The sequence below is a fragment of the Carassius carassius genome, chromosome 49, assembly GCF_963082965.1.
Source record: "Carassius carassius chromosome 49, fCarCar2.1, whole genome shotgun sequence".
Lineage (NCBI taxonomy): Eukaryota > Metazoa > Chordata > Actinopteri > Cypriniformes > Cyprinidae > Carassius > Carassius carassius.
Genome location: NC_081803.1, coordinates 11241298 through 11267019, shown reverse-complemented (window position 1 = coordinate 11267019; position 25722 = coordinate 11241298). Strand labels below are relative to the sequence as shown.

The following is a 25722-nucleotide window of genomic DNA, read 5'->3' as shown; positions in this document are numbered from 1 at the left end:
AAAAAAACAGATTAAAATTCAAACGGCATCAAACTTTATTGAGTAACACACCCTAAATCTTAAAATAGGAATGAATTACACATTTAATTATCAAAAAGAGTACAAACAGACAAAATACTTTTTGTATATCTATAAAACAACCCCTAAATGTTTTTCATTTTGAGTTAGCTTTCAAGTTTTAAAACACAAAGATACAGAATGGTTTTATTTTATATAAAAAGCTCCTTTTCAAAAGGTATTTAACCTCTAAAGGCAGTGCAATGCAAAATCATTTTATTTTATGAATACATTAATTTGGGGACATATATTGTCTGATAAAACATCAGAGAATATAATTTGCAAAGTACACAAGAAACCAGCCCAACAGAGACTTTTTGGCATACCACGAAACACACTTAAATAAATAATGTAACAACAGCAAACTTTGGCGCAAGTCTCTTTGTCTTAATCTTAAACATTCTTCTTTCAGATTTTCAGATTTAAAGTTATATTGCTTAAAATACTTAACTGTTGCAACCTCGAAAAACTTTCACAATGTTGTGCAAACTTTGAGGGAATAACTTGTCTGATCTATACTGGACATTATATCCCACTTTGTGTAGATTATATATTATATCCCACTTAAGATGTTTTGAGGAAGGGCTTCACATTTAAGCCAAATGTCTCTGAAAGTTAAAAGAAGGCACACTAATGTAGTCCAAATCATTTAGATTGTCTCTGGTGCAGTGAGCCACAGTTTTCTTGAGAATTCAAGTTTCTTCATTGAAGAACACACTTTTCCTTATTGCTTTGTTTTCTCCGTCTTGCCTCCAGGCCTCTCTCCAGTCTCTCATCCTCCTCCAAAGCCCTGCACATACAAAATATATTCAGTGGATGTGTGTGTAAAGTCTAATTTCTACAATTCACCATTTCAGTGCAACAAAACACTGACTAGACTGACCCTCTCTCTTTTGCATCCATGTCTCTGACTAGCTCGTCCCGCTTGTTGACCAGTGACACCAGTTCCTGAAGCAGTAGCTGTTCTCTGTGCTGATGGGACTGAGTTTTCTGCCAGTCTGATGGATGAAATATGGATAGTGATAAGATGATAAAATAAATATACTTAAATGTATTTGAAATAGATTTATTTCATGCTAAGTACCATACACTAAAAATAAACTTTTAAATTTATGTACTTAATAAAATGCCCTGCAATTGTACTTCTAGTGTACTAAACTGGTATACTTGGAACAACATCTGCTATGTGGGAACAACACATTTTGAACTTAATGCACTTTAATGGTGCAGAAGTAGTGCTGAAGCACAATTAAAGATATGCTTAGTGTATTTGATTGCGCTAAAGTGGAACTATTGCAAGAACACTTCAGGTACACTTTAAATATTTTGCATTTAAAGACTGATATTATACAAAGATCATATAATTCTTATCAAAAGTGACATTAAAACACATTTTAGACTTAAAACAACATAAAAACAAAGTAGTATGCCAAATACAGTTTTATTATATTTTTTATATCAGAACGTCTCGAGTTATCTGTCAGTAAATATGTTAATAGATTTTAACTATACTAAGTATGCAATGAACGTATTTTAAATATATTACTTTTTTACAAGGGAATATTATGTAAAATACTCAATAAATAATGGCAGAATTCTATATTAACATTATTAAATAAATGAATATCTTTTTTTCCCCCAGTAACTCTTAGTTTAAAGTTAAATGGCTTACCTTCAACAGCCATCATGGCTCTGAGCTCTCGGGTCAGCAGCTCAAATCTTCTTTCTAAATCCTGCTCTTCTTGCCTGCAAGTGTAAAATCATGAATATTTATTGATGTGGCTGACAGAGTGCACTGATCGTGTCTTACATATCAGTACATACAGCAGCTCCAGATGGTCCTGTCTCCTGATCAGAGCATTCTTCTTGTTGACCAGCGTGAACCATTCCTGAATCAGCTCCTCTTCTTCATCTTTATCACTTCCTGTTAAGCAGATAATGTTGTATATCATGCTGCATTTCAAGAGTTAACTTGAAATCAACTTCATTCTCTCTTTCTCTCTACATGAGTGTTTTTCTTGCCTGTATCCATGAGCTTTCTGAGTCTTTTCTCCATGACTGCAGCTCTGCTGTCTATGTGCTTCTGTTCAGTTTCCAGGGCCTGAAGTTCACTCAACACATACTGATTGGTGTCCTGCAAACACTGGACAGGAAGTACCACAGGGAGACATACATAAAACCAGACAAGAGCAATACAGACAGAAAGAGGAAAAGACAGCGGAAAGGAACGGAGATTGAGAGAAAGAGAGATGATAAAGCCAGATACAGAGAATAAAAGACCAACATTGATAAGACAGAAACAGACAATGATGTACAAAGACAATGGAGAGGAAAGGACAGGCTTGATTTAACCAAAAGCTTTATAAAACAAGGAAATTAAACATGGGATGGTAAGAGCTTGTGATTCATGGTCTGGATTCTTCAAGTTCTTCTTAAGAATGAAGTAGTTTGTAAAAAGATTCACTGATCAGCTTAATGACTTCATGACAAACACCTGTCTGTCTTTCTGAACTGCTTGCAGAGTAATGTAATCATAATATTCATAATAGCATTGTACTGTATAATATTTAAAATGACCCAATAAATACATTTAAACACCTTATCTTTGGCGATTTAAAACAAGTTTGAGGTTATCCTAACTTTAGAAAGTAATTTACAGTGAATCTTCTGAACATTCTTTTCAGGAACTCAATATTTAATATGTTTTATCTTCAGAACAATCTAAAGAAAAACGTAAGAACCATATCTATGAAATGTTAAGAAATGTTATTTGCAATACAAAATATTCACAACCTTATTCTTAAGTTAGAAAACAAGGAAAACATTGCAGTTTTATTCTTAAGAATGTTTTGTGAATCTGGCCCCAGAATTAGAGAATTATGATGATAACTGTAAACTGTCTCAAATACTGACGGCATACTGACCATTGTCACATTCTCTGCTGATTTAACATCTTGGTTTGCTTCCTGAGGTTCTGCAAACACACATTAAACAAAAAACAAAAAATAAAAGGGGAAATCAGAGTGTAAAATACCAAATCTTTCCGAAATTCAATCATTTTTTAGATATTAGGTTACCAGTTTCAGCACTTTCTCTGGCAGTGCTTGAGTCATCAGTTCCTTCAGCTGTCCGTTCGACTTTATCTGACTGTTGGAGGTTAGTAGAGAAAAAGACTATTAGATCAAATATTGAAACATAACTGCAAGGAAAGGGTAACTTTGATGTGCTTTACCTCCTTTGGCTGCTCCTTTGAATCAGTCTCATCCATGGATTCGCTCTTTAGTCGCGACCGCCGTTTCTTCACCAGATCTGCATCTCGTATGTGCCCGAATCCTGATCTAGAAGTTGTTGAGTTCGATCGTGCTGGGACCACAATAGTCTGCGTGCCTCCCTCTGTCTCCTTACTGCCCTTCTCTTCCACCTTTCCTGACCGTTTAGTCCGAGGTGGAGGAACAAGACCTCCGTTTGGCTTAGCCACAGTGTCACTTCCCTCCTCTCCCAGTGAGTCCTTGCTCTTACTCTCTCCTGGCAGAGCTCCAGTCTGGAGCCTCTCTGCACAGAATTTGGCTGCTGCTTGTACATCCGGCCCTTGGTTTGTCCTGGCTACTGCATAGCTGGACTGACTGTTGTTCTGCTCTATCTGTAACACACTCAGCTCCTGCCCGGTGAAGTGTGTACGGATTTGGCACAAGTACGTCATGACAATCAAACGATCTGGCACAGAGAGAAGCACCATGTCTGAGGGCTCCAGCAGACGAGAGATTCCCAGTGATGCAAAACCATCAAAAGCCTAAAAGAGAAGCAAAACAATGGGTAGCACAAATGATGAGGTTTAGTTTATGGTTTAAAAAAAAAGATTTATGTGGAACATCTGCTTATAAACCGAACTTACAGCTTTGTTGTTTTGCTTTATGTTGTGAGGCTCCAATGCATCAAATTCACTGGAAAAGAGTCAATACACAATAACAAGTTATCACAAATATAAAAAGTAATTAAAAAATATTTTTTTAATAATTAATTAATTATTGTCATATTATGAACTATAAGCTATAAATGTCCAGTATTGAAATTCTAAATTTCAAAATACTAAAATAAATTATTTTAGTTATAATAAAGTTAAAAAATTATAAAAGTTTATTAAGGCATCAAAACATTTTATTGTAAAGTATGAACATTTAATTCATTTTAATTTTATTTACTTTTACATAATTGCTAAATATTTTATTTAACAGTATAATTAAAATAGCCCCCGCCCCCTCCAAAATATTTAAGGTGAGTGTTGGCAAAGGTAAATTAAACAAACAAAAAAGCAAATAACCATGCACAATTAAATATCTAATATCAAAAATGTCTGTAAACTTAAATATTAGTAATTAAACTATATGGTACAAATATATTGTGCATCACTAATTTGTTTGTACTTGAATCACTTTTATGTTGGTGCACATAAATTGATTCATGCTAAGAAAGAATGAGTTTGCTTTGAGCTGGGAATGAATGACATAAATCAGAAACTCACATTATCTCAGGGTGGAAGTGATGTAAGATGGCACAGAACGCCAGGCCGTTACGCCAAGAGGTGCTGAAGTTTGTGATATTTACTCCATTATAGTTTTTAGTGATCTCTTTACACCACTCCAGCAAGGACTGACTGGAGGTCACCAAACCAGGACTGGGCAGTGGACTGGCAAACTGTATAGTAACAAATGGAAAGACAAAAAACTGCTATAGACAAAGTGATAAACAGTCTAAATTTTAACAGGTACTTTACATAAACAACAAATGCCACTTACATCACATGCCGGCACTGCTGAACCTGATTTTACTATTGCAAGGTCCATTGGTGATGGAATTATTTTCTTTTTACTGCGCATTGGAGGCACAATCTCATGGGATGCGTCTGCAGTGGTCTGGCCGTTAACCTGCATGCTACTTGGGCTCCTAGATGGCGTCTCGCTCCCTTTAGCCTCTGGGGACACATTAGAGGACTCCTTTTCCTGAGGATGACTAGACCTATCAAAAGGACAGGAAATGTTTTAGACATATTGACATGACTTACAAATTTTGCCATGTTATTATAAATACACACTTCCACATCATTGTTTTTGTTTCACATCATTTTGGAATAACATTTCAAATTCAGTGTTAAAGTGAAAATGAATGTGTTCTGCCTGGGTTTCCCTTTCTGCAATGCTTAGAACATTTCGGGTGTTGATTTGACGTTAAAGGAGTCATATTACATGGCTAAAAAGAACATTATTTTGTGTATTTGGTGTAATGCAATGTGTATATGCAGTTTAAGGTAAAAAAAAAACACATCATTTTCCACATAATGCACATTATTGTTTCTCCTCTATGGCACCCCTTCTGAAACACATTCAGCTCATCGTTCTGAAAAGCGAGGAGGGCTCTGGTTGACCAGCTATCCAGTGCGTTGTGATTGGCTGAAAACGGAATTGTTATGCCCCTTAACATACTGTGATGCCGTGTGTAGCCCTTCTAGTTGTGTCCACTTTTGAAAGGCCAAACAAAGTAGTTTAGCTTTCACAACGAAACACACAATGTCTCCACAACATAGCAGCAGCAACACCAGTGAGAATAAAAGTTATGCCTTCTTTCTCTCTTTGCATGAACATTAGGGCGGTGTTATGCAAGTCTTCCCACATAATGACATAGACATGTGGGGGTGTGTTAGAATGAGCCATTTTAGGTAGGCGTGGTTGACTCTTAAATTTGATAAAGAATATATCCTTGGATTTGAGACTTTAATCTTTGCAACTTTACAGATCTTCTTTATACACCAAGAGCTTGTTACACTCCAAAGAGAAAGGACAAATTGAAATTGCATCATATGACCCCTTTAATGAAAAAACATGCAAATATTAATATACACAGTGTTATTACACTACTGTTCAGAAGTTGTAAGATGTTACATATGCATATAGATATGTACGATTTAAAGAAATTAATACTTTAAATTACCATTAGGATGCATTAGAATGATCAAAATTGACAGTAAATATTCACAATCTTACACATAATTTTTCAAATAAATGCTGTTTTTCTTTTACTTTCTGTTTATCATAGAAATAATGAGCAGCACATCTGTTTTTAGCACTGACAACAAGAAGTGTTTCTTGAGCACCAAATCAGTTTTTGATCAAATGTATTCTGCTTTGGTTTGAGTTCTTTCAAAAACATAAAAAAATCTTACCAACCCCAAACATTTGAATGGTAGTGTAAATCATACACAGAGGTGTACATTTTTAGGCATCAACCTTTAGAGCTGTAGATGTCGTTCTTGACTTAAAGTCAAACAAAATAATATTGCAAAATAAAAATTAATTTTAGTCTTTACAAGCCACTCAAACTTACAATTCATCAGGCACTGTAGATGGTGGTTTATTCTGCTCTATTTGAGCCTCTTCACTTCTATCAATACTAAATTCTGGTTCTTCCTTCTTCTTATTTACAGCTTCTGTTTCTGTGTTCTCTGTCTGGTTTGTGGGCTTAAGAGCTGGTGTATCTTGGCACTCCCTTTCAGCTGCCGTACATTCCAGCTGGATGTTTTGTTCTTGCTTGTTTAACTGGACATTATCATCTAAAACAGCATTTCTAGCATTGGCTTCTCTGTGGCTATCATCTAATTTAAAGCTTTCCAGTGGCACAGAGGGAGTCTGAGACTGACTGATGTCAATCTTCTTATCTATCTGCTCTGGGGAAATCACTGACGGTGGAGGTCTGAGTGTTTTTGTAATCTCCCTCTGATCTAAATTCGGTTGAATTTCATCCATGGGCAGTTTCATGCTGGATTTTTGTAGCATGGGAGGAGTTGGAGGAAGTTCAGAATCAGACTTGCAGGGGATCAAACATTTCTTAGTGCATGGAGCAGAAGCTGCCGGCTGTGCTGTCTCTTTTTCTGCCATTTGATGAATTTTTGCTAACAGAACGCTCTCCTCCGAGAGGTCGTAATTTTCTGTACTTTTTGAGGGCTCACTGTGTTTTTCGAGTTTAAGAGAAGGAAATGGCCATGGGACCACTGAGCCCCTTGGAGAAACGTCCCTTCCGGAAGCAACGTTCTCATTACCGTCTATGTCTTTCGGTTTTTCTGAAGCTGCTACAAAAATAATTTCTGATGCCTTGGTGATGACTGGGCTGCTCTCTTTGTCCATTTCATCTTTTGAGGTGTTGTTAATAGACATGTTTTTGGTATTGTCTCCCTCTAGTGGTGACAAGATATTCTCACTTGTCTCTTTTGCAACATCTTTGCATATCTCAACAGTCTTTACAGCTGCTGTCTCTATAGTTACATGTGAAGGAGTGGTTCCTTGTTCATCACATTGTGGAGCCACATGCCTTTTAGCAGCTGCAGAGCTACTATTTTGATTGATGGCATCAGGGCTGACTTCCTGTAAAGGCACTGGGGGTGGTGACTGCATACTCTTGTCTTGACACAGAGGGAAAACTTTGCTAGCAGGTTGGGAAATAGTTTCTGTTGGTTTAGTGTCTTTTAATATAGGCCCAGATTCTGGTGGAGAGGCAGTCAGAGGCGATTTTAATGTTTGTATGGCTGTGACAACTATTGGCGATATTGAGGATTCGTCTGGTCTATGAGAAATGGAACACCAGAACATGATATCAAAATGTTGCACCTTACCAATTTGGTTATTGTAGCATGCAAAGGTTTTTCAGTAAAAATGCAATTAAGTAAAAGTGGCACAATCAGTTCCAGCAGGGGGCTAGAAACAGTGTTAGCCCACAGTCACCTTGTAATATTTTCTGTTAACAACTTTTGCAAGCTTGCAGCAGCAGTGACAAACAAGCTGCAACAAACAAGTTGCTGTTTAGTCCTTTTTAAAAAACCACAGAGAGCCCAGAATCAATGCAATAGTAACCAACACAATATGTTTCATACTAATAATATATACACTACATCTCAAATAAATGGGTTTTGTAAGATTTTTTTTTTAAAAGAGGTCACCAAGGCTGCATTTATTTGATCAAAAAGTATTACAATTATTATAATTTTAAAATATCTATTTTCTTTTCAAATATATTTTTGTAATTTATTAGTGTGATGGCAAAGCTGAATTTTCAGCAGCCATTACTCTAGTCTTCAGTGTCACTTAACCCTTCAAAATTAATCCCATATTCTAATTTGGCGATCAAGAAACATTTCTCAATATTATCAGTGTTGAAAACAGTTGTGCTGCTTAATATTTTCAGGAATTGTGATGAACAGAAATAGAACAGCATTTATTTGACATACAAATCATTTGAAACATATTTACTAGCTCAACCCTTTCATTTGATCAATTTAATGCAGACTTGTTGAATAAAAGTACTAATTAATTTAAAAAAATAGTCTTACTTGACACCAAACATTTGAATGGTAGTGTATCCCAACCCATCACTTGGGAGACTTGTCGGCCATAGGACACTTTCTATGCACCACTTGATGCCAAAAGCAGACTCCACCAGTCCTTGTCACAGATGCACATGAATAACGTAATGAAACAACTAGAATGCTTGAATATCAGCCAGACGGAACATTGCCAAAATCATGCGGTCTGTGTAAAGAGGGTCATAAAAATGAGAGACAGTCCAGGCAGAGGTGATGTCCCATGCACTTACCCTCCATCCATATATAGCTCAGCAGACCACACTGTTCCTAAGTCTTCCTGACCTAGTTCAAATTCCAGCTCCTCCTGTGAACCCTCCGACTCCGCCATTGGCCTTAAATCTGCTGCTATTATCTTGCCAGGCATAACTTCTTTATATCCATATCTTTGTGGGCTTTTGTGTATTTTTTTTTTCTCAAAGTCTACCTCTGTCAAAAGATGATCTGTTTCCACATAGCTGAGGTTTTGCACATCTTTCTTAGCAGTTATGTCTTCTTCTTCCTCCAGAGGTAACGATGGTTCTTCATTCTTCTCTTCATTTAATATCACACTCTCAGACTTCAATTCCACCTTCATGTATTTGTCATTTCCAATTGGTGTCAGTATTTGGGTTTGCTCACTTGCTGTTTTTTGTTTAGAAGGGCTTCGTTTATCCTGGGTCTTGAAGTTCATAGATCTGCTTTGTGTTTCTCTGGCAGCCAGTTTCAAACACTCCACCAAGCTCATGGCCACAGGCTCGGAGGTCTCACCAGAAGGTAACAAATCCTGGATTACTGATTCCTGGAGCTCATCGTCAGTTGGATGCTCAATTTTGGTGTCAAAGAAGGCCTCAGAAGGGAGAATTTCAACCACAGATCCATCTTGACCATCCAAAATCGTGTCATCTTTAACATTGGTTTCTGTTGTGCTTGGCTGCTGTAGTATTGATGTCATGGTCTCATAACTATAGGATGAGGACATTTAAATATGAATACATTATACCATGACAAAACAAATTCTTTTTGCATTCGCAAAAGGGCTCTTTTTGAATCACCAGCCAGTATCAAACAGGCAAGCTATTCCTTAAGCTAAGCTTCTCATCACTACAGGACACCATACGTGTGGATGCAAAAGCTTCCTTGCAAATGCAGAATCACACCTAATAACAACCTTTAGCCATGCAGATGCCGTGACAAGAGAAGCTCTGGGCATGTTTCAGAATTGTCCCACACTTACCCTTTATACAGAACAACAAAAATCCCCCGTATGAAGCCTACAGATTCTTCTTCCTGGGCAGAAACTGAGTCATGTTCCTGTATGCAGGTGTCCACATTTCTGTCTGTTCCTACATCAAGACCAAGTCCAGTTCCTGAACAGAAACTAAGAGTCGGCAGATCTTCTTTAGGTCCAGTTTGAGTAGCCCAAATATTCTCACTGCCAGTTTGTGGCATCTTATAATCTGAATCTTCCTCTTTAGTGATCCTATCTTTATTATCTTCCCTCTGGTTAACATTTTTATCTAGTTTGTGGTGGGAATGGGACAAGGTAAAGGAATTATCTTGCTCCTTAAGCTTGGTTTTTGATGTTTCTTGTCCACGTTGGCTGCCATGGACCAAAAAGTGTAAGTGACAAGAATATTCTTTAAAGATCAATGTTCTCTCACTAGCATCTTCACTCCCAGCAAGTGAACAGATGTTCTAATAGAGATACATTAGAAACTCGGGCAGAATGAAACATGGACAAACTGGTCAAAACCATGCATTTCCAGATTCCAGTCTGAAGTCCACACAAAACACCATGCAGTGAAGTTAACAAACCTCATGCACTTACCCCCTATCCAGGACCTCTTTTTCTGGAATCAACTTGCTCACAATAACAACTTCATCACTTTTTTCTTTTGTTTTCTCCTCTACTGCAGCCCATAACACACTCTCTTCCTCAAATATGATCTTTTTCCCTAAACCATTTCCATCAGACTCTGTATCCAGAGACATTTTAGGCAATAGAGGGCAAATTTCCTCCAGATGCACTGACGTACCTTTGTCCTTTTCTGTTACACCAATAGCAGGGGAGATCACAGGAAGTAGAGGCCTCATACGGACCGGTATACTAACTTTAACAGCTTCTTTTTCCTTCTCAATAGTCTGAGCTGGATGTGGTTTAAGGACAATGGAGGGTATCGGCTGTTGGTAATCTGGTTCATTTAAACTGAGATTCACAGCATCCAGGACCTGGATAACGGCTTTTTCTTCACTGTGAGGTAAGTAATAGTGTTTGTCACAATTTACTTACCTTGTTTTAAACAAACATGCATTAATTAATCTTTATCTACATACTGTATATTTGCTATGACACTGTGTAAATTCTAAACCCAATGTAAGCACAAGTTTATATTCAAATCAAGTATGATTTGTTGAAACTCACTCTCTTATTGTCACATGACAGTGTACTAAAGGCCATTTTAACACATTTAATCGTATGAGATGTGTAACACAACTAAAGCATTCAAGCATTCGACCATGGCTGAACATTTGAGACCAACTGGTTCTTACCCTGCTTCTAAAGATTTTTTGGAGGACATTTCAGCTTTATTTTCTTCTTTTGGCATCTTGTCAGGTTTTTTGTGCTTATTTATTTTCTCATCCCTTGCTTCATTCCCCTGATCTTTTACTTTCTCCTTCAGAGAACTCCATGTTGGCACTTCTGCTTGGGCAAGTGAATGGACCACCACACTCTTCACAGTCAGCTCTGGTTTTGGTGATTGACTGACTGCTGGACTTTGTTCTGAGATGCATTTAAGGACTTTGGGCTCCAGGGATTTGGGAGGAATGAAAGGAAGCTCTTTGGGCAGATCTGATATTTGAGGGGAAGCTGCTTTGAGGCTAACGCTAGGCCTTTCAGGTGGAGTTACGGCCATTTCATTTTGACTGAGAGAATAACAGGGAAGAGAAGAATGAGACAGGAAAAAGATTGTTACATATAGAGGAATATAGATAAATTAGTATTTAGTAAAAACTTTAGGAAGTTCATCTACAATTTTTTGGAGAATGATGTTGATGATGTAAATCTACAGAAATGTAACTTTGTGGTTGGGGAAGAAGATATAATCTCTTTTCACATAACAGTCAGTCAGTTAGTACAGTATATTTAAAATGTGTTATCTCTAAAAGTGTTTTATCTAAAACTATTCATGATGCCAAAGAGAGTTTTTGTGCCTACATATTCAACTGAATATCATTAGAAGACAGAGTTTATTGAACCTGGAAGTAACCCAAAAGAGGAGAGTTCCAGATTGCCACAGTTTGGTAGAGTAATAGTACCATGTTAACAGCACACTCACCTTTCCACAACTGTTAAACCCTTATTCAGATTATTCTTATGGGACTGCTTCTCTCTCAAATTACTGGTGGGCTTAGATGCAGGGACTTTTTCCACCCACACTTGACTTTTTTCCCTGGGAAGATCTGTAGGTTCTTGCTTTAGAAGTGATGAGCTGCATAAAATATTGGGGATATTGTGTTCTGTAGGGATAACCAAAGCTGAGGCAAATTTCTTTATTATCTTGTCTTCGTCTGACTTGTTGAGGTTACCACAAAGCAAAGCACCCGTTGCATTCTGCACATTCGGTTCCTCTTTTGGAGAAACTTCCCCTGCTGATTCAATTTTTGTGTTTTCTGGTTGCTTTATTAAGTCACCATTAGTTACTGAAAATGTCTGAACCAGACTGACCTGCACTGGCTGTTCAATGTCAATTTTGATTGGTTCTTTCTCAGGGCATTTGCCAATAGTAACAACTTTAACGGGTTGATAAGCTATGATACTTTTATCGAAATCGACCACTTTAAAATCTGGTTCTTCCTCAGCCAATGGTGGTTTCTCTGCTATAAAAACTTGATTTTTCTCCAATTGAGTGGAAACCACTGATGAGGGAGGTGGTGTTGTTGCAGGAGCTGAATATGGGTCTGGAGAAGGGACAGTTCCAATGTTCAGTTCCTCAGATCTGGAAGCTTCCACAGGCGGTACTCCAAAAGTGTCCAATGATGACTTCCCAACAGGCCCAAGACTGGGAGACAAAGATACTTGGAGTCAAAGTTGGCAAAAAATGGGGTAAGAGGCCAAAGCATGGTGGTATTTAGTAAGATTAGATGCAATTTTTCCTTTGAGATAGCATTTTGTTTGTGCTCAGCGATGTTAGTGGCGAAAAAACAGGACAAACAAGACAGACGCAGAGTTGGAGTAGTGAGGGAAAGCAATGGAGAGTTTAAACATGAGAGTTGATGTAGGCAAATGTCATGGTCTGTTTAAAATTCAGACTCACAAGGTCATTTCCCTATTGTTATTAAGGAACTGTTTTTCTCATTAAAAGGGTTCTATTTGAATTTGTGTCCATATGAAACCTAACACACTTTCATACAGAAACACACAAAGTACTAAGTTCTTAATCCACCTCTGAAAAATTTCCAGTGTCTGGAAAGGTGATAATAATTTGTTTTATTTAATTATATAGTTAAGATTGATGTTAGGGAATTATACTTGATGCCAGAACAAAAATAATGTTTAAGTGCTCACCTTTTTACAGCCATGGCAGGTTTGAGGTCTCTTCTTTCAGTGCTGATGGTTTCAGGTTGACGGAGCGAGGAAGGAGATTGTTTAGTAGCAATGTTAATGCTGCATATAGCCCGAGATGAGCTACACTGGTCTGTTTTGGGCTCTGAGTTCTTCGTTTCTTCAGCAAGTAAATCTGTTGACCATAAGGGCAAATTGAATTAGAACAATTATTAAAATAAGTAAAAGCTAATCAATCTTAATCTACTGTAATTCCTCAAATAAAAACTGGTAGTCAAATAAACGCTGGGCCTCTTATAGTGGCCGGGGGCGTGGTCAACACGGACAAATAAAGGCCGGTCTTAAATAAAGGTCGGGGGAAAATCTGTGCAGCAGAGCCAGATAACGAACGTACACGCCCACTGCCGGAGTGTTTCTCGTTCTCGAGTCAAGAACCGGTTGCATCGGTTTTCGGCTCACCAGTACACTGAACCGAGAACAGTTTCTGTCGGACACTTGCGTCTTTTGGTGATTGATTCTGAACGGATTCTGTGCTAATGTTATGATCTTTGTCCACTGGAACGCTATCGCTTTTAATTTAAAACGGGTTATTTAAAGCAATTACTTTTCAAACAGATGGAATTACAAATAAAGTCCCGCCTCTAATAAAAGTCTGTTTCAAATAAAAGCCTGTTACCTTCTGCAGTTCAGGTAAATAAGGAATTACGGTACTTTATTTTCAATCTTTTTTTAGCTCATATACATCATTAATGACACACGTGATGAATACTTATTCACCTTGTAGAAACGGATTTGTTCGATCCTCCTCTGTAAGCTCCCTGGGTATCTCTGGAAAACAGTGGACATACATACATGATAAAGCACAATTTTAAATAACTTTATTAATGTATAATGAGTTTTATTTGGTTTAGATTGTTAAATTCATTTTCAAAAACAATTGCTGATTTGAAATTACATGAGTGATCGAGGCCATCATATAGTTTTATGCAAATAAACAGTCTCTGGAGTGAGATTTTGGACTAATGAGAGTTCCCTTTGAGTGGGACTATCCAGCATGACATGGCCAACATAAATTAAAGCAAACAACAATATATATCTAGTCGTTTGTGGTGGTTATGACAAAACCTATTAATCACAGACGTGATTTAATGGCAAAATAAGCCTCCTAGTACATCATAACTGTTAGATCTATCACCAATCACACTAGTTAATTAATGAGTCTTTTAAAGCAAGCAATAGGCAGTTTAGTACCTGAAGGAGCAGAAGAAGATTGAGATGAACAGCAGGGGGCAGTTGTGCGGGCATCAGTGGTTGACAGTGCCAGAGAAGGGGTAGAGGAAGAGACAGCTGCTGGGGTAAAAGAGGCAGGTAGGGGTTTGATAATGGGGTAAGAGATGGTGACAGAGGGAGGTAGAGGTGACTTGGGGAGTTGACTAGAAGTGGAAGATGTTTCGCACAGAGCTTCAAGATCTGGTCTGCTCAGCAAAGGAACAGGGGTCACAGATTCATATAGAGGAATGCTGAAGAAGGGAGATGAAGAAAACGCCATCATCTGCTCATTTAGCTGTGTAGATACTGAGAGGAAAAGATGGAATATATATATATAAAGGAAGTTTTAGAATTTGAGATAAAGTAACAGACAATATAACAGACAATAATTAAGTAAAGAGCGTCACACACACACAGACACATATATATATATATATACATATATATATATATACATATATATATATATATATATATATATATATATATATATATATATATATATATATATATATATATATAGAGTGAATTTTTTACATTTTAAAGCCAATATTGATATAAACATCAAAGCAGGGGCTTTCCAACATTTTCAAAGACAACAGAATATGATGATCCTCTTGCAAGGGAACCTTCTTAAAGTATAAATGCAGCTGTATTTGAGATTGCTATTTGAGAAAAATATTAGTATATAATATTACATGATATTAAACAGACAAAATAAAAAAAAAGACTAAATTAAATGATTGTTTTAAAAATAATTGTCTTTTATATTGTTATTGCACTAAAGCAAATTGTTTAAATGTTATTTAAAATTAGGGCTGCATGATTAATCGCATGCGATTGTCATGTGTGTCACTTTAGTAAAGCTGGTTCTGTGATTAGTACTAAATAACCATCACCTGCTTTCAAATGGAGCGGCACTTACTACACAGAGCCATAGTTTGCTGACAAGCTACGCAAAATCGCGTCCAAAATAGATAAGATCGCATTCGGTTATGAACACGATGTTGCGTAGCTTGTCAGCAAACTATGGCTCTGTATATTAAATGCCGCTCCATTTGAAAGCAGGTGATGGATATTTAGTACTAATCACAGAACCAGCTTTACTAAAGAGACACGCATGACAATAGCATTCGATTAATCGTGCAGCCCTATTTAAAATTCTTGTTAAAAAAAAAACATGCAGAATTTTTTCTTATTGTTAAAAAATAATGCTGTTGATAGATTCATTGGAATTTTTATGTTTTCTGAACAGATTTTAGAAAGTGGGATTGAATAGTAATATTATTAAATATATTAAATTTGTTTTACTAATATTACATTTAAAATGTAATTTAAATTTGAACAAATTATGTTCAAGATATTTTATTAATATCTTTAGTGCATTTGTTAACAGTACTTTAGTATTGCTAGTTCTACTGTTTATGTGCAGTCTGGAGGATTTCTCAATACCTGGCACGGTGCCAGCAGATGGATGTTTAAACATGTGGGGGATAGAGGGCGAGCACCGGGGACAATTTCGGGCTTAAAAACATTGGTGCAAGGTGCTCCGAAAGAATCTGAGACAGAAGTGCAATGACACAAAAAGGACGCAGACCACGTGAAAGACGAATATTAGTCAGAGATGCAGGAAAAGTGAGAACAAAAGAGGTAGTGGTTAAGAGGAAATGAATCTGGCTTCTCTAAAAGCAGTCTTGAAGAGTCAAATCAGGCTAACATATACTATTAGAATTACAGTACACATACTTTGAGTTTGAAATCATGAGTCTGTACCTTTCAGGGGCATAGTGGGTGGAGAAGGAGAGTGAGAGAGGAAGGGATCAGAAGGAGAAGCCCGAGGGAGATTGAGCAGAAGATAGTCAGAGGTCACGGGACCCTCCAGAGGGGCCTCAGAGCCCGACAGTCTTCTTTGAAAGGATACAGGAGCTGGAGACAATCAGAGAGGGAAAAACGGATAAAGGGACTATACTAGAAGTCCAGTCTTTGATGAGAAAAACACAGATGCATAAGCACCTTTAGAATGGTAACTGTTTATCTGGATGACGCTTGTAAAACAATTTCTGCATGGGCCTTCTTTGTTAAAACACATCCATGATGGCAATGAATTCACACTGCAGCTAAATATGACTGCCGTTGTTGTTTGTTCGGTTTAAATGTGGTTGTACCTCTTAAAACTTTGCAATGTGTATGCGGCCATAGTGATTTTCAGTTCTCAGTTTCCTGAAACAATTTCTTTAATGCCACATACCCACATATCAGCCCTACAACACTTCCTACGATCAAAGAGGATTTCAAAACAACATTTTGGTTAATTCGTCCATGTAAACTCAGAGGTGATGACTCAGAAGGCACTTGGTCATTCAGTTAGGAATCTTCTGGGTGGCAAGAGAAAAATACAGATAAAATTACAGACTAGTGCCGGTAAATGCATTAATTGCATTTATATGAATATTAATATTTTGTAAAATTATAAATGTCTTTACTATCACTTTGATCAATTGAATGCATCCTTGCTGAATAAAATGATTAATTTCTTAAAAATAAATCTTAAACATTTGGATAATAATGGATTTATTATTCAAGAGAGGAATTTAAACCCCTGATTGAAGGCAGTGCACACTAGCCATAGAAGCAGCATAAGTGTTCATATAAATAATTGTTGTCAAGTAGGGATGCCAACTAGCCACCAATGGTACTACCAAAGACTTGATGACTTCTAGTACCTGAGCCAGGGGAAGGCTGGAAGATTTTGGGCAGTGCTGGAGGGAGCAAACCAGAAGTATTTTGCTCTGTGTGGGAGTCAGCTGGGGCCTGTGGCTGGGCAATGGGTGGTGGACGTGGTGGTCTGGAGCAGGCGGGTGAGGGCATGGTGCGAGGGGTGGGACTGGGTGGGGTGGGTAAAGGTGGACGTGATGTCAGGTTAGGGTTATGAACACTGCCAGACACTGGGCGTGAGAGGACACCACCAGAAGGTCTCTCTTTACCACTGACTGAGGTCAAGATGAAAAATGGAGGGACAAGGACAGCAAAAGAGTAAAAAATAAAGTGAAAAATCAGGTTTGAAGGAAAAGGATGAGGCAAAAGAGAAAGACAGAGGTAAGAGAGAGAGAAAGTTCAGGAATTTATTATGAAGGATGATGATGTAACTTAATAAAAGACATTTAAAGGATTAATTCACCCCCCAAAAAGAATATTCTATCATTATTTTCTCACCCTCATGTCATTCCAAACATCTATGCTGTTATTTTCTGTGTAACACTAAAGGAGAATGTTGAAAACTGTTGCTGTGCTGTAAAGGTTTAACATTTCGGAAACATACATTTGATCATTTTGTTCAAGATTCCTTGATGAATAGATTTGAATGCTTCCTTGTTGAATTAAATCATTAATAATATAATAAATATACTGTAAATATAATAATAAATATAAGTAAAGCCTGATGTATTATTTTGTCAATATTAAAGTAAAAGCAGTTTGTCTTTACAGTTACATTTATGTAATTTGTGTCATATTTTTGCAAATAAATATGCACAATTCTAAAATAATCAAATTAAATTGAATCGTGACCCAATTTTACAGTGCATCTCAATAATGAGGTAAAGAATCGTAATCGAATTGTTGTCAGACATTTACTTTTTTGTCCACTATGTACTTTTGTTAAGAAAAATTGCATGAAAATGTTTCAAAATTTCTCCAGGACAAAAGTAAAACTAAACTGTGGGTTGTGACAATACATTTTTTTGGAGGGGTGAGCTACTCCCTTTAAATGATAATTTAAATATTTAATGAAATTCACGAAAAAATGAATGGCAAAGCGATGCAGGACAAATAATGATTGTAATAATCATATATAGTGGAAAGTCATGAAACATTTTAGTAATATTTCATTTAATGGAATAATTAATTGGATGCAGTTTCATAAGAACTTATAATTTCAATTTCAAGAGAAAAAGATATCAAAATGATTGGTGACATGATATTATTGAAAAGACTGTTAAGAAGGAATATGCAAAGCTCATGTAAAGGTTGCTGTTACCTATTGCTGAAGGACTCTTAAGAGATGCAGGTCTCTTTTCTTGGGAGTGTGTTGGTCGAAGAGGAAGGTGGGGTGCTGACAGTGAAAGAAAGAGAAAAGGGGAAGTTCTAGCATGTGAGGAAGTAAGGGTTACTATAGTAAGAAAAATAAACATTCATCATTAATGATTAATGCAAGCCCTGTGTAAGTGGACAGAGGAATAAAGATGTAAGATAAAGAATACATGACATGATTTTGAAAGTGTTTTATCTAAACAGTGAGTTTATGAAAATGCATCCACAATATTTAGCTTTTCTATAATGCTTTACAATTTTTAACGATTCAAGTATTCATTACAAATGATCAGCATGATAATAGTACAGAATCTAAAATAATTATTCTTCATTTTACATCATAATGTTTAGGATTTTTCAGAATCCTTTACTTATTTCCAAGTATAAATTAGATGTTGAATCCTAGATTTTCTGGTGAAAAACGTGTTTAATGTTTTTTTTTAAATACCTGGAGCTGCAGTACTGAGATGAACACTGGTACTAGATCTTTTATCCTCTTCTTCATCACTCTGATTAAAGTCATCTAGGTTCCCGATGTCTGTCGGCTTTACACTCATCAGACTCGCGAGACTCTGCATGTCCTCATCTCTACAGAAGAAAATAATTTGTCAAGAGGTACAGGTATGCGAAAGCCTTACTGTGTGTGTACTGTATGTGTCTCAATTCCCAGAAAATACATAAAGTCAATCAGCCATTTAAGAGGTTTTTCAGACTGTGCTACGCTGTCCATTTTTATGTCTAGCAGAGTGAGACTACTTTAAGCCTCTATCTTTAGTTAAGCCTCTGTCTATTTCTGGATTATATCATATGGATATTATATCAATCACTATGGGCTGTTTGTTTTAATGAAATCAATTAATGCATAGGGTCGGGAACACGTTATTTGATAGATGTTCTAATGGAAATTAGGCACAAAATTATCTTGCATTACTTCATCCTAATGTAAAATCTCTACAATGAGGCTCAAAGCTCAAATGGCATTACTTTAGACGCTCAGACTGTGATTTGAGAGTTCGCTGTATTGTTTCGGAAAATTCTGCTCTGTTTCTTGACCTGTACATATCAGGGAAGAAACCCTCCCAAGTGTTGAACAGCAAATCCACTGACCGGGCAGACAGCCACTTCTCTTTTTAGATTCAAAATGCACTCCAAATATCTGTAACTGAAATCAAGTTTTGGTGCAGTCACAAAAAAAGACTGGCTGTGGTCACATTCCCAAATGATTAAATCTAGATAATTTAACTGCACATGAAAAGTGTTATAACTTCCTGAGCTAGAACTCCATATGGATGAGATCAACTGAGAGAACTCACGTAGCTTTCCCCTCCTTGAGGAACACACAGGATAAGGAGAGCTTCAGCGTGGCCTCTACCACCTTAACTGACAGAGGCTTCATTTTGAGCGTCAGGTCCGTCTGTGAGTGTGTGGCACTGGCAAACTTCTTTATGTTCAAGTCCACAGACGCCAGAACTTTGCGACTGCCCTTCGCTGTCTCCTGTAGAGCATCAGAGAAGAGTAATGCAGTTTCTTTTAACTAAGAACATAAACAATGTTTATTATTTTCTTCTAAGACATTTTTTGGTTATATATATATATATATATATATTTGTTTTATATATACTGTATATATTAATAATATTATAATATATAAAATAAATGTAATAAACCTTCAAAGAAAGTTCACCTTGATTTTAATAAACTCACATTCTCAATGAAAAATGTCCACTCTTTATCTTCAAACTCATCCGCATGTGGGTCCTGTCAAACAAAACCACATTTAAAAAGTGCAACAAATTTAAAGTTATAGTTCAGCAAATTATAGTTTATAGTTTCATATATTATTACTCAAAGCAATATATATATATATATCTTGACTAATAATAAGCTCTGATAGGTGTCCTACCCTGTAGAGAGTGACGGTAATGTCCACGTTCTCAGGTACGGGCCATACCACCATTCCCCTGTAGGGGTTTTTGATGCCTGGCTGCCATGCATGAAGCTGATGAGAAAATAAAAGATAATGTCAGTCATAATAATCCACATTGTACAGCAGTTGTAAATAACACATTGTTATACATGATCATTTAAAATGTCAGTACACTGTTCTGACTTAAAACATGGGAAGAAAATAATCTTGAAATTCTGGATTCCCGGACATAGTCATAAACTAAATTACACTAGCTTTTGCAAATAATCTGAATCCAGATGTACAGTACACAAAATGGTAACAATTTTTACAAATTTAATGTAATATGGGTCAATAAAAACATGAATTAAAATAATATTAGTTACAATATATTATTCATATATATTTATTGACAATTAAAGCTTGTTTATCTCTGTACCTTTGAGCAAATGCGTCTGTTCCTCCGTGTCCACACCACTCTCAGTTTGTCTGGTTGCCTATAAATAATTTAAAAAAGAGATCTGACTGGAAGTTTACAAGTTTAAAAATAGGACTGGTCCTTTAATTACTATTGATGAAGACCTCTACAATGACGCTAATGCTTTCCATGTGTGCTTAAAATATGGATATAGGCTAAATATAAAGGCTATACAATATGATCTTGAGAAAGCCACTGTGGCATTTCTGGTGTGTGTGTGTCTACAAAAAGCTAGAGGCAGTGTAACAGATCTTGTGATCTTGTCTCCCAGTGTTACCCCAAGGCAGAAAGGAATCAATAATTGCTGCCAACTGTTTCAAACCCCACACGAAAACAAGAGCACGGTGCAAGGCCTTGAATACAAGATAAATCCAAACCTGAGAAACGTTTTGTTCGCAAACAAGTAATAATCGACAAATTAACGATTGAGGCATGAAACTTTATATCTTGCCAAACAACCAAGGCATAATTTGGTGTCTGCTGAAACATGTGGAATCTATTACTTTTCCTGCCCTGCACGGTTATCTATGCTACCAAATAAAAATGCAAAAACGTTAAACAAAGCTTTTAAAAGAGTTCCTCTCTTGTTTAAGACTCTTTATTGAGTGGCACAGCACCATTTAGACCTAGATAAGCCTTATATCTGATATCCAGAACATTATTCTGGATTGCCGGTATTGCCAGCAAAAATGCAAATCAATGTGCAGCTTTAAAACAAATAAATGAAAATCACCTTTTCCAGGGTTGCACTGTACATGTATGCTTTTGGTTCCTAAATAAACTTGCCCTTTGATAGTGAATTGTTCAGATGTGAGCCCATTGTACAACTCTGAGCTTTCAGTCAGTGTCATGCTTGATGGATTAAGAATTGGAGGAAATTTGGCAGGATCAAATAACCTCAAACATTATCAAAAAATTTACAAACAGCTGTTCACATTTAATAATGGCAGCTTATATTTTGTGATATAAAAGCTGTTATTAAGCATACAAAAAATTATAGATTTGCCTTCATAGATATTGTTCAAATGTTGGTAAGGTTTTTTTTTTTACGTTTTTGAAAGAAGTCTTTTTATGGTCAACAAAGCTGCATAAAATATCAAATATAAATACTGCGAAATTTTATAAATTAAAATAACTTTTCTATTTTAATATATTTTAAAATGTAATTTATCTAAAGCTGATTTTTTTTTTCAGCAGCCCCCAGTCTTCAGTGTCACATGATCCTTCAGAAATGATTCTAATATGCTGATTTGATGCTTAGGAATTATTTCTTACTATATTTACAGCTGAAAACGGATTAATATTTGGAATATATATGTGGAATATATGTGAAAGTCCAAAAGAACAGCAGTTATTTGAAATAGAAATATTTTGTAACATTATAAATGTCTTTAGTGTCACCTTTGAGCAATTCAATGTATTCAAAGTATTTATTATACTTGACCTGGTGTATCTACTCTCATGATGTTTTAAACCTATGAAAAACTAAACTATCTTTGTTTCATCACACAAAACTACTTTATATAGTAGCTTCAGAACATTTGAAATATAGCATATAGCTAATAACTTTTATGATATTTGTATGGTGCTTTTGCTTGCTTTTTGAAGTCTGTTCTTTGTAATTGCATGGAAACCCATGGCCAGTATATGAACAAATTCTACTTTTTTGTTCCACAGAAGAAGGTCAAACAGGTTTAACAGGGAACAATAAATAGTATCCCTTTAAACACACCAAAATGATTCTTAATGAACGTGACCCAGATGTAAATGTCATAGTCCTCCAGTGATGTTCACACTGATGTGTCAGTAGCAGCATGAACCGCTACACAAAGAGAAACAAGACCCAGCTCTTACTCAGGTTACAGCTAGTTATAGTAACAGGGCAGAACAGGCTAAAAAATAAATTAGGCTAATAAAATAGACTGCCAGCCTTGTTGCAAAAATGAGTCCTTTTTTTCTGTAATTTTCATTCAGAAATGCAGTCCTTCTTTTTTCATGTCACTTTGACACGTGAAGTAAATGTCACAGATAAACAGACACAATGCTCACACACATGTTCAAGTTATACTACCCCAGCAGAAACACAATCATGGTGTAGTCTTCAGCTGTCTAATATCTCCAGCTCACACCCACGTCAGCTGTGGCCTAACTTCAACATACTTTGACCCACTGGCAGTATTTGAAAATCACAGCTGTACAGTAAATCATGTATTGAACTGCACAAGATCACACGTGTTTATAGAAATACACATCCTTTCATTCCTTTCTCCTTTTGAAACACTCTAACTGCTCTATTGCTTTCAAAAATTCAGACTACAATACACATGTTTAGGTCAGCAAAATAAACCATGAAGTTGTGAAAAAGATACAGGACATTCTTTCCACATAGTGTTGCAAAAGAATCTGACTTTCCACATCAGCTGATAGCTCATTAGGTGATAACAACAATTATGACCGCTCAGGTTTGCTATTAACCCAACCTTCCTTTCCAATAACAATGTTGAAGGGTTAAACATGAATTAGTATTAAATAAAAAATATATAAATAATATATAGAATTTAGAATCGCTCAAATAGAGATGATCTACATCACCAGTAAAATGATCCAGGCTATGTATGATGGTGATAAATCTCAGATGGGGCTTTCGCACTAATAGGCAGAAATTACGAGTGTTTCATTTTCTCCTTCAGACAGATGACAAGCTATTGCATAACAGAGGGTTGCTTCATTGGTCAGGCCATGACTTGTTGAGAGAATACTGACAATAGTCCATATCACCATATGATAAAACACAAAACTGATTCAAACAGAAGCGCTCTTGTGCACTGTGAAATATGTATATTATTGTGTATATTGTGTGTATACTTAGCACAGTGTATTCTGCATCTTTATATAGTCTTTTTCTCTCACTACATAACTGCAATGTTGGTGGACGATGCACCCAAGATTTCCACTCGTGTATATGGTTTAGTAATGATTAAAGCGATTTGATGGATCTTATTTAAAGATACAACTTTTCGTTGTTTGTTGTCTCAAACACAAATCCAATCAGACTGATCTTCTGACCATGCCATCTTTGATCACAGATAAGGACAGATATATAAGACACGTGTCAATGAAGAATGTGAGGAAAGAAACACTCCCTGTCTGACAACATCTGTCTCTTGATTAAGACACTGGACAGAGACAGCAAAAATCATTCAATTATTGAATTCTCTCACCTCAACATTGTGTTTATGAACTTGTATTGCATAAAAAATATCATTTGAGTTGTAATTTGTTGTAAAAACAGTAATAAAGTATTTTTTGAAGTATCCTGGCTATAGGTATAAGGGTGAAGTCAAGAGTCAATTCTCTTTAAAGCTTTTCATAATAAAACCGAACAATGACAACACCTAAACAGAAAAGGAAAAGCAACACCACTCAGTTTAAAACAATGAAACAATACAGTATATAGACGCTGGCAACACACACACACACACACACACACACACAAACACACACAAATAGTTTATAGAAGTCAGCTAAATAAAACTCAAAAGAAGCATCAGCACTTTCTTCTACTTAGGTGAGCATGATGGATATTCATAATATCTTCAGTGTTGACAGCACGAGTGATGGAGGCGGAAGTGGGGGTGTGTGACTGTCTCCAATACATTTCAAATACACTACTAAAATCGACTGCTGTATTAATTATTCTATTCACAATCATTTACCATAACAGCGCAAAAATAAAAGAAGATCCCGTGAGCGCGCGCACGGTGCTGTCTCAGGCAGAAGAACCGCCCTTCAGCACTGCGTATTTAGGAAGCACACGCGCTATAACGGAAAATAAATCATAACTTACCATTTCTTTGTGCATTCCAGAACAAGTTCTTGATACGAAGCCACGAACTGAAATTTAGTGGCCTTTTTGCCAACTCTTTGTAATCTTTTCCACACTGAAGTCATTCTTCTGGAGAAATTGTAGTATCCGCGAAAGTCAGACGCATGGAAATGAGATTTTTACAGTCCCGCCACTGAACAAAAAGTAAAAACTACTCAAATAGATGGCTGTCAAGTGGCTCGTGAAGTAAACTGTTCCTGCTGAGGAGCACGAGCTGGACCTCATGCGGCTCAGTACCACCGAACTGTCGCCATCGAGTAAAGACCATTTACGGAAACTACTGCATCACGTTACACGCCAGTGCGAGAGAATCTCTGTGTATTGCAATTAGTTGCCTTGGTGCAAATAACAACATTTGTGCGTAAAAAATCTAGGGGGACTTTATCACTTCATGTCGTGGAGCTTCACGCGATACGAAATGCCTCTAAAAAGCAGCTGTCTGACAGTGAACTGATGAAAGTGGATGTAAAAGTTGAAGAGTAGGTGGGAAGGGTATGCAAATACGCCTATGGTGCAGCAGTATGCATCCTCCCTCATTATATTGTATTCAGTACAGTACTAAAGGCTGTTGACATGACGCGTCAGGGGTTACATCCAGTCAGCTAGGGGTCAAAAGAGGACATACGGTATAAATACATGTCAAAATCATATTTTGCTAGTAAAAAAGGAACTGATGAGGAATCAATGAGCTGAATTATTCTCCAATAGAGGAATTACTTACAACAGTTTCTAATAACTTTTAAACAACAGGTGGCGCTATTTAAAAAAATAATTGGTGCGCTACAAATATGCCCAATAAAAATTAGCAAAATTGATCTATGTGACTCTAGAAGAAAAGAATCCCAAAGTATGAGCATATTTATCTTATATGTATCTTAATGTAAATTAATATTTATATTCAGGTTAAAATTACAAACTGATGAACATGATCTTTTAATGTGGTTCAATGGCCTAACATAGACTTTTGCAAAATAGGAAGAATGCTTCAATGCCCTGTGCATTTATCAACATAATGATCTACAGCAGCAACGCAGGGCCATCCAGACCTTGATCACGATGGGTATTTTTAGTGGACATTGGCAGGGGATTT

General features: G+C 36.6%; 1 protein-coding gene across 1 annotated transcript; it reads right to left on the bottom strand.

Moving 5' to 3' along the window:
- Positions 1 to 465: 465 nt before the first annotated feature.
- Positions 466 to 25087, bottom strand: LOC132132358 (EH domain-binding protein 1-like protein 1). The gene is given in 25 exon segments (XM_059544733.1): positions 466 to 847; positions 941 to 1055; positions 1730 to 1803; positions 1882 to 2028; positions 2031 to 2200; positions 2982 to 3031; positions 3135 to 3204; positions 3290 to 3847; positions 3950 to 3998; positions 4577 to 4749; positions 4851 to 5070; positions 10991 to 11365; positions 11779 to 12501; positions 13008 to 13179; positions 13782 to 13832; positions 14256 to 14579; positions 16047 to 16199; positions 16997 to 17263; positions 18310 to 18384; positions 18811 to 18950; positions 19676 to 19857; positions 20067 to 20120; positions 20266 to 20361; positions 20708 to 20765; positions 24594 to 25087. Coding segments are annotated over 25 exon segments (4488 nt in total). The 5' UTR covers positions 24698 to 25087; the 3' UTR covers positions 466 to 759.
- Positions 25088 to 25722: the final 635 nt, after the last annotated feature.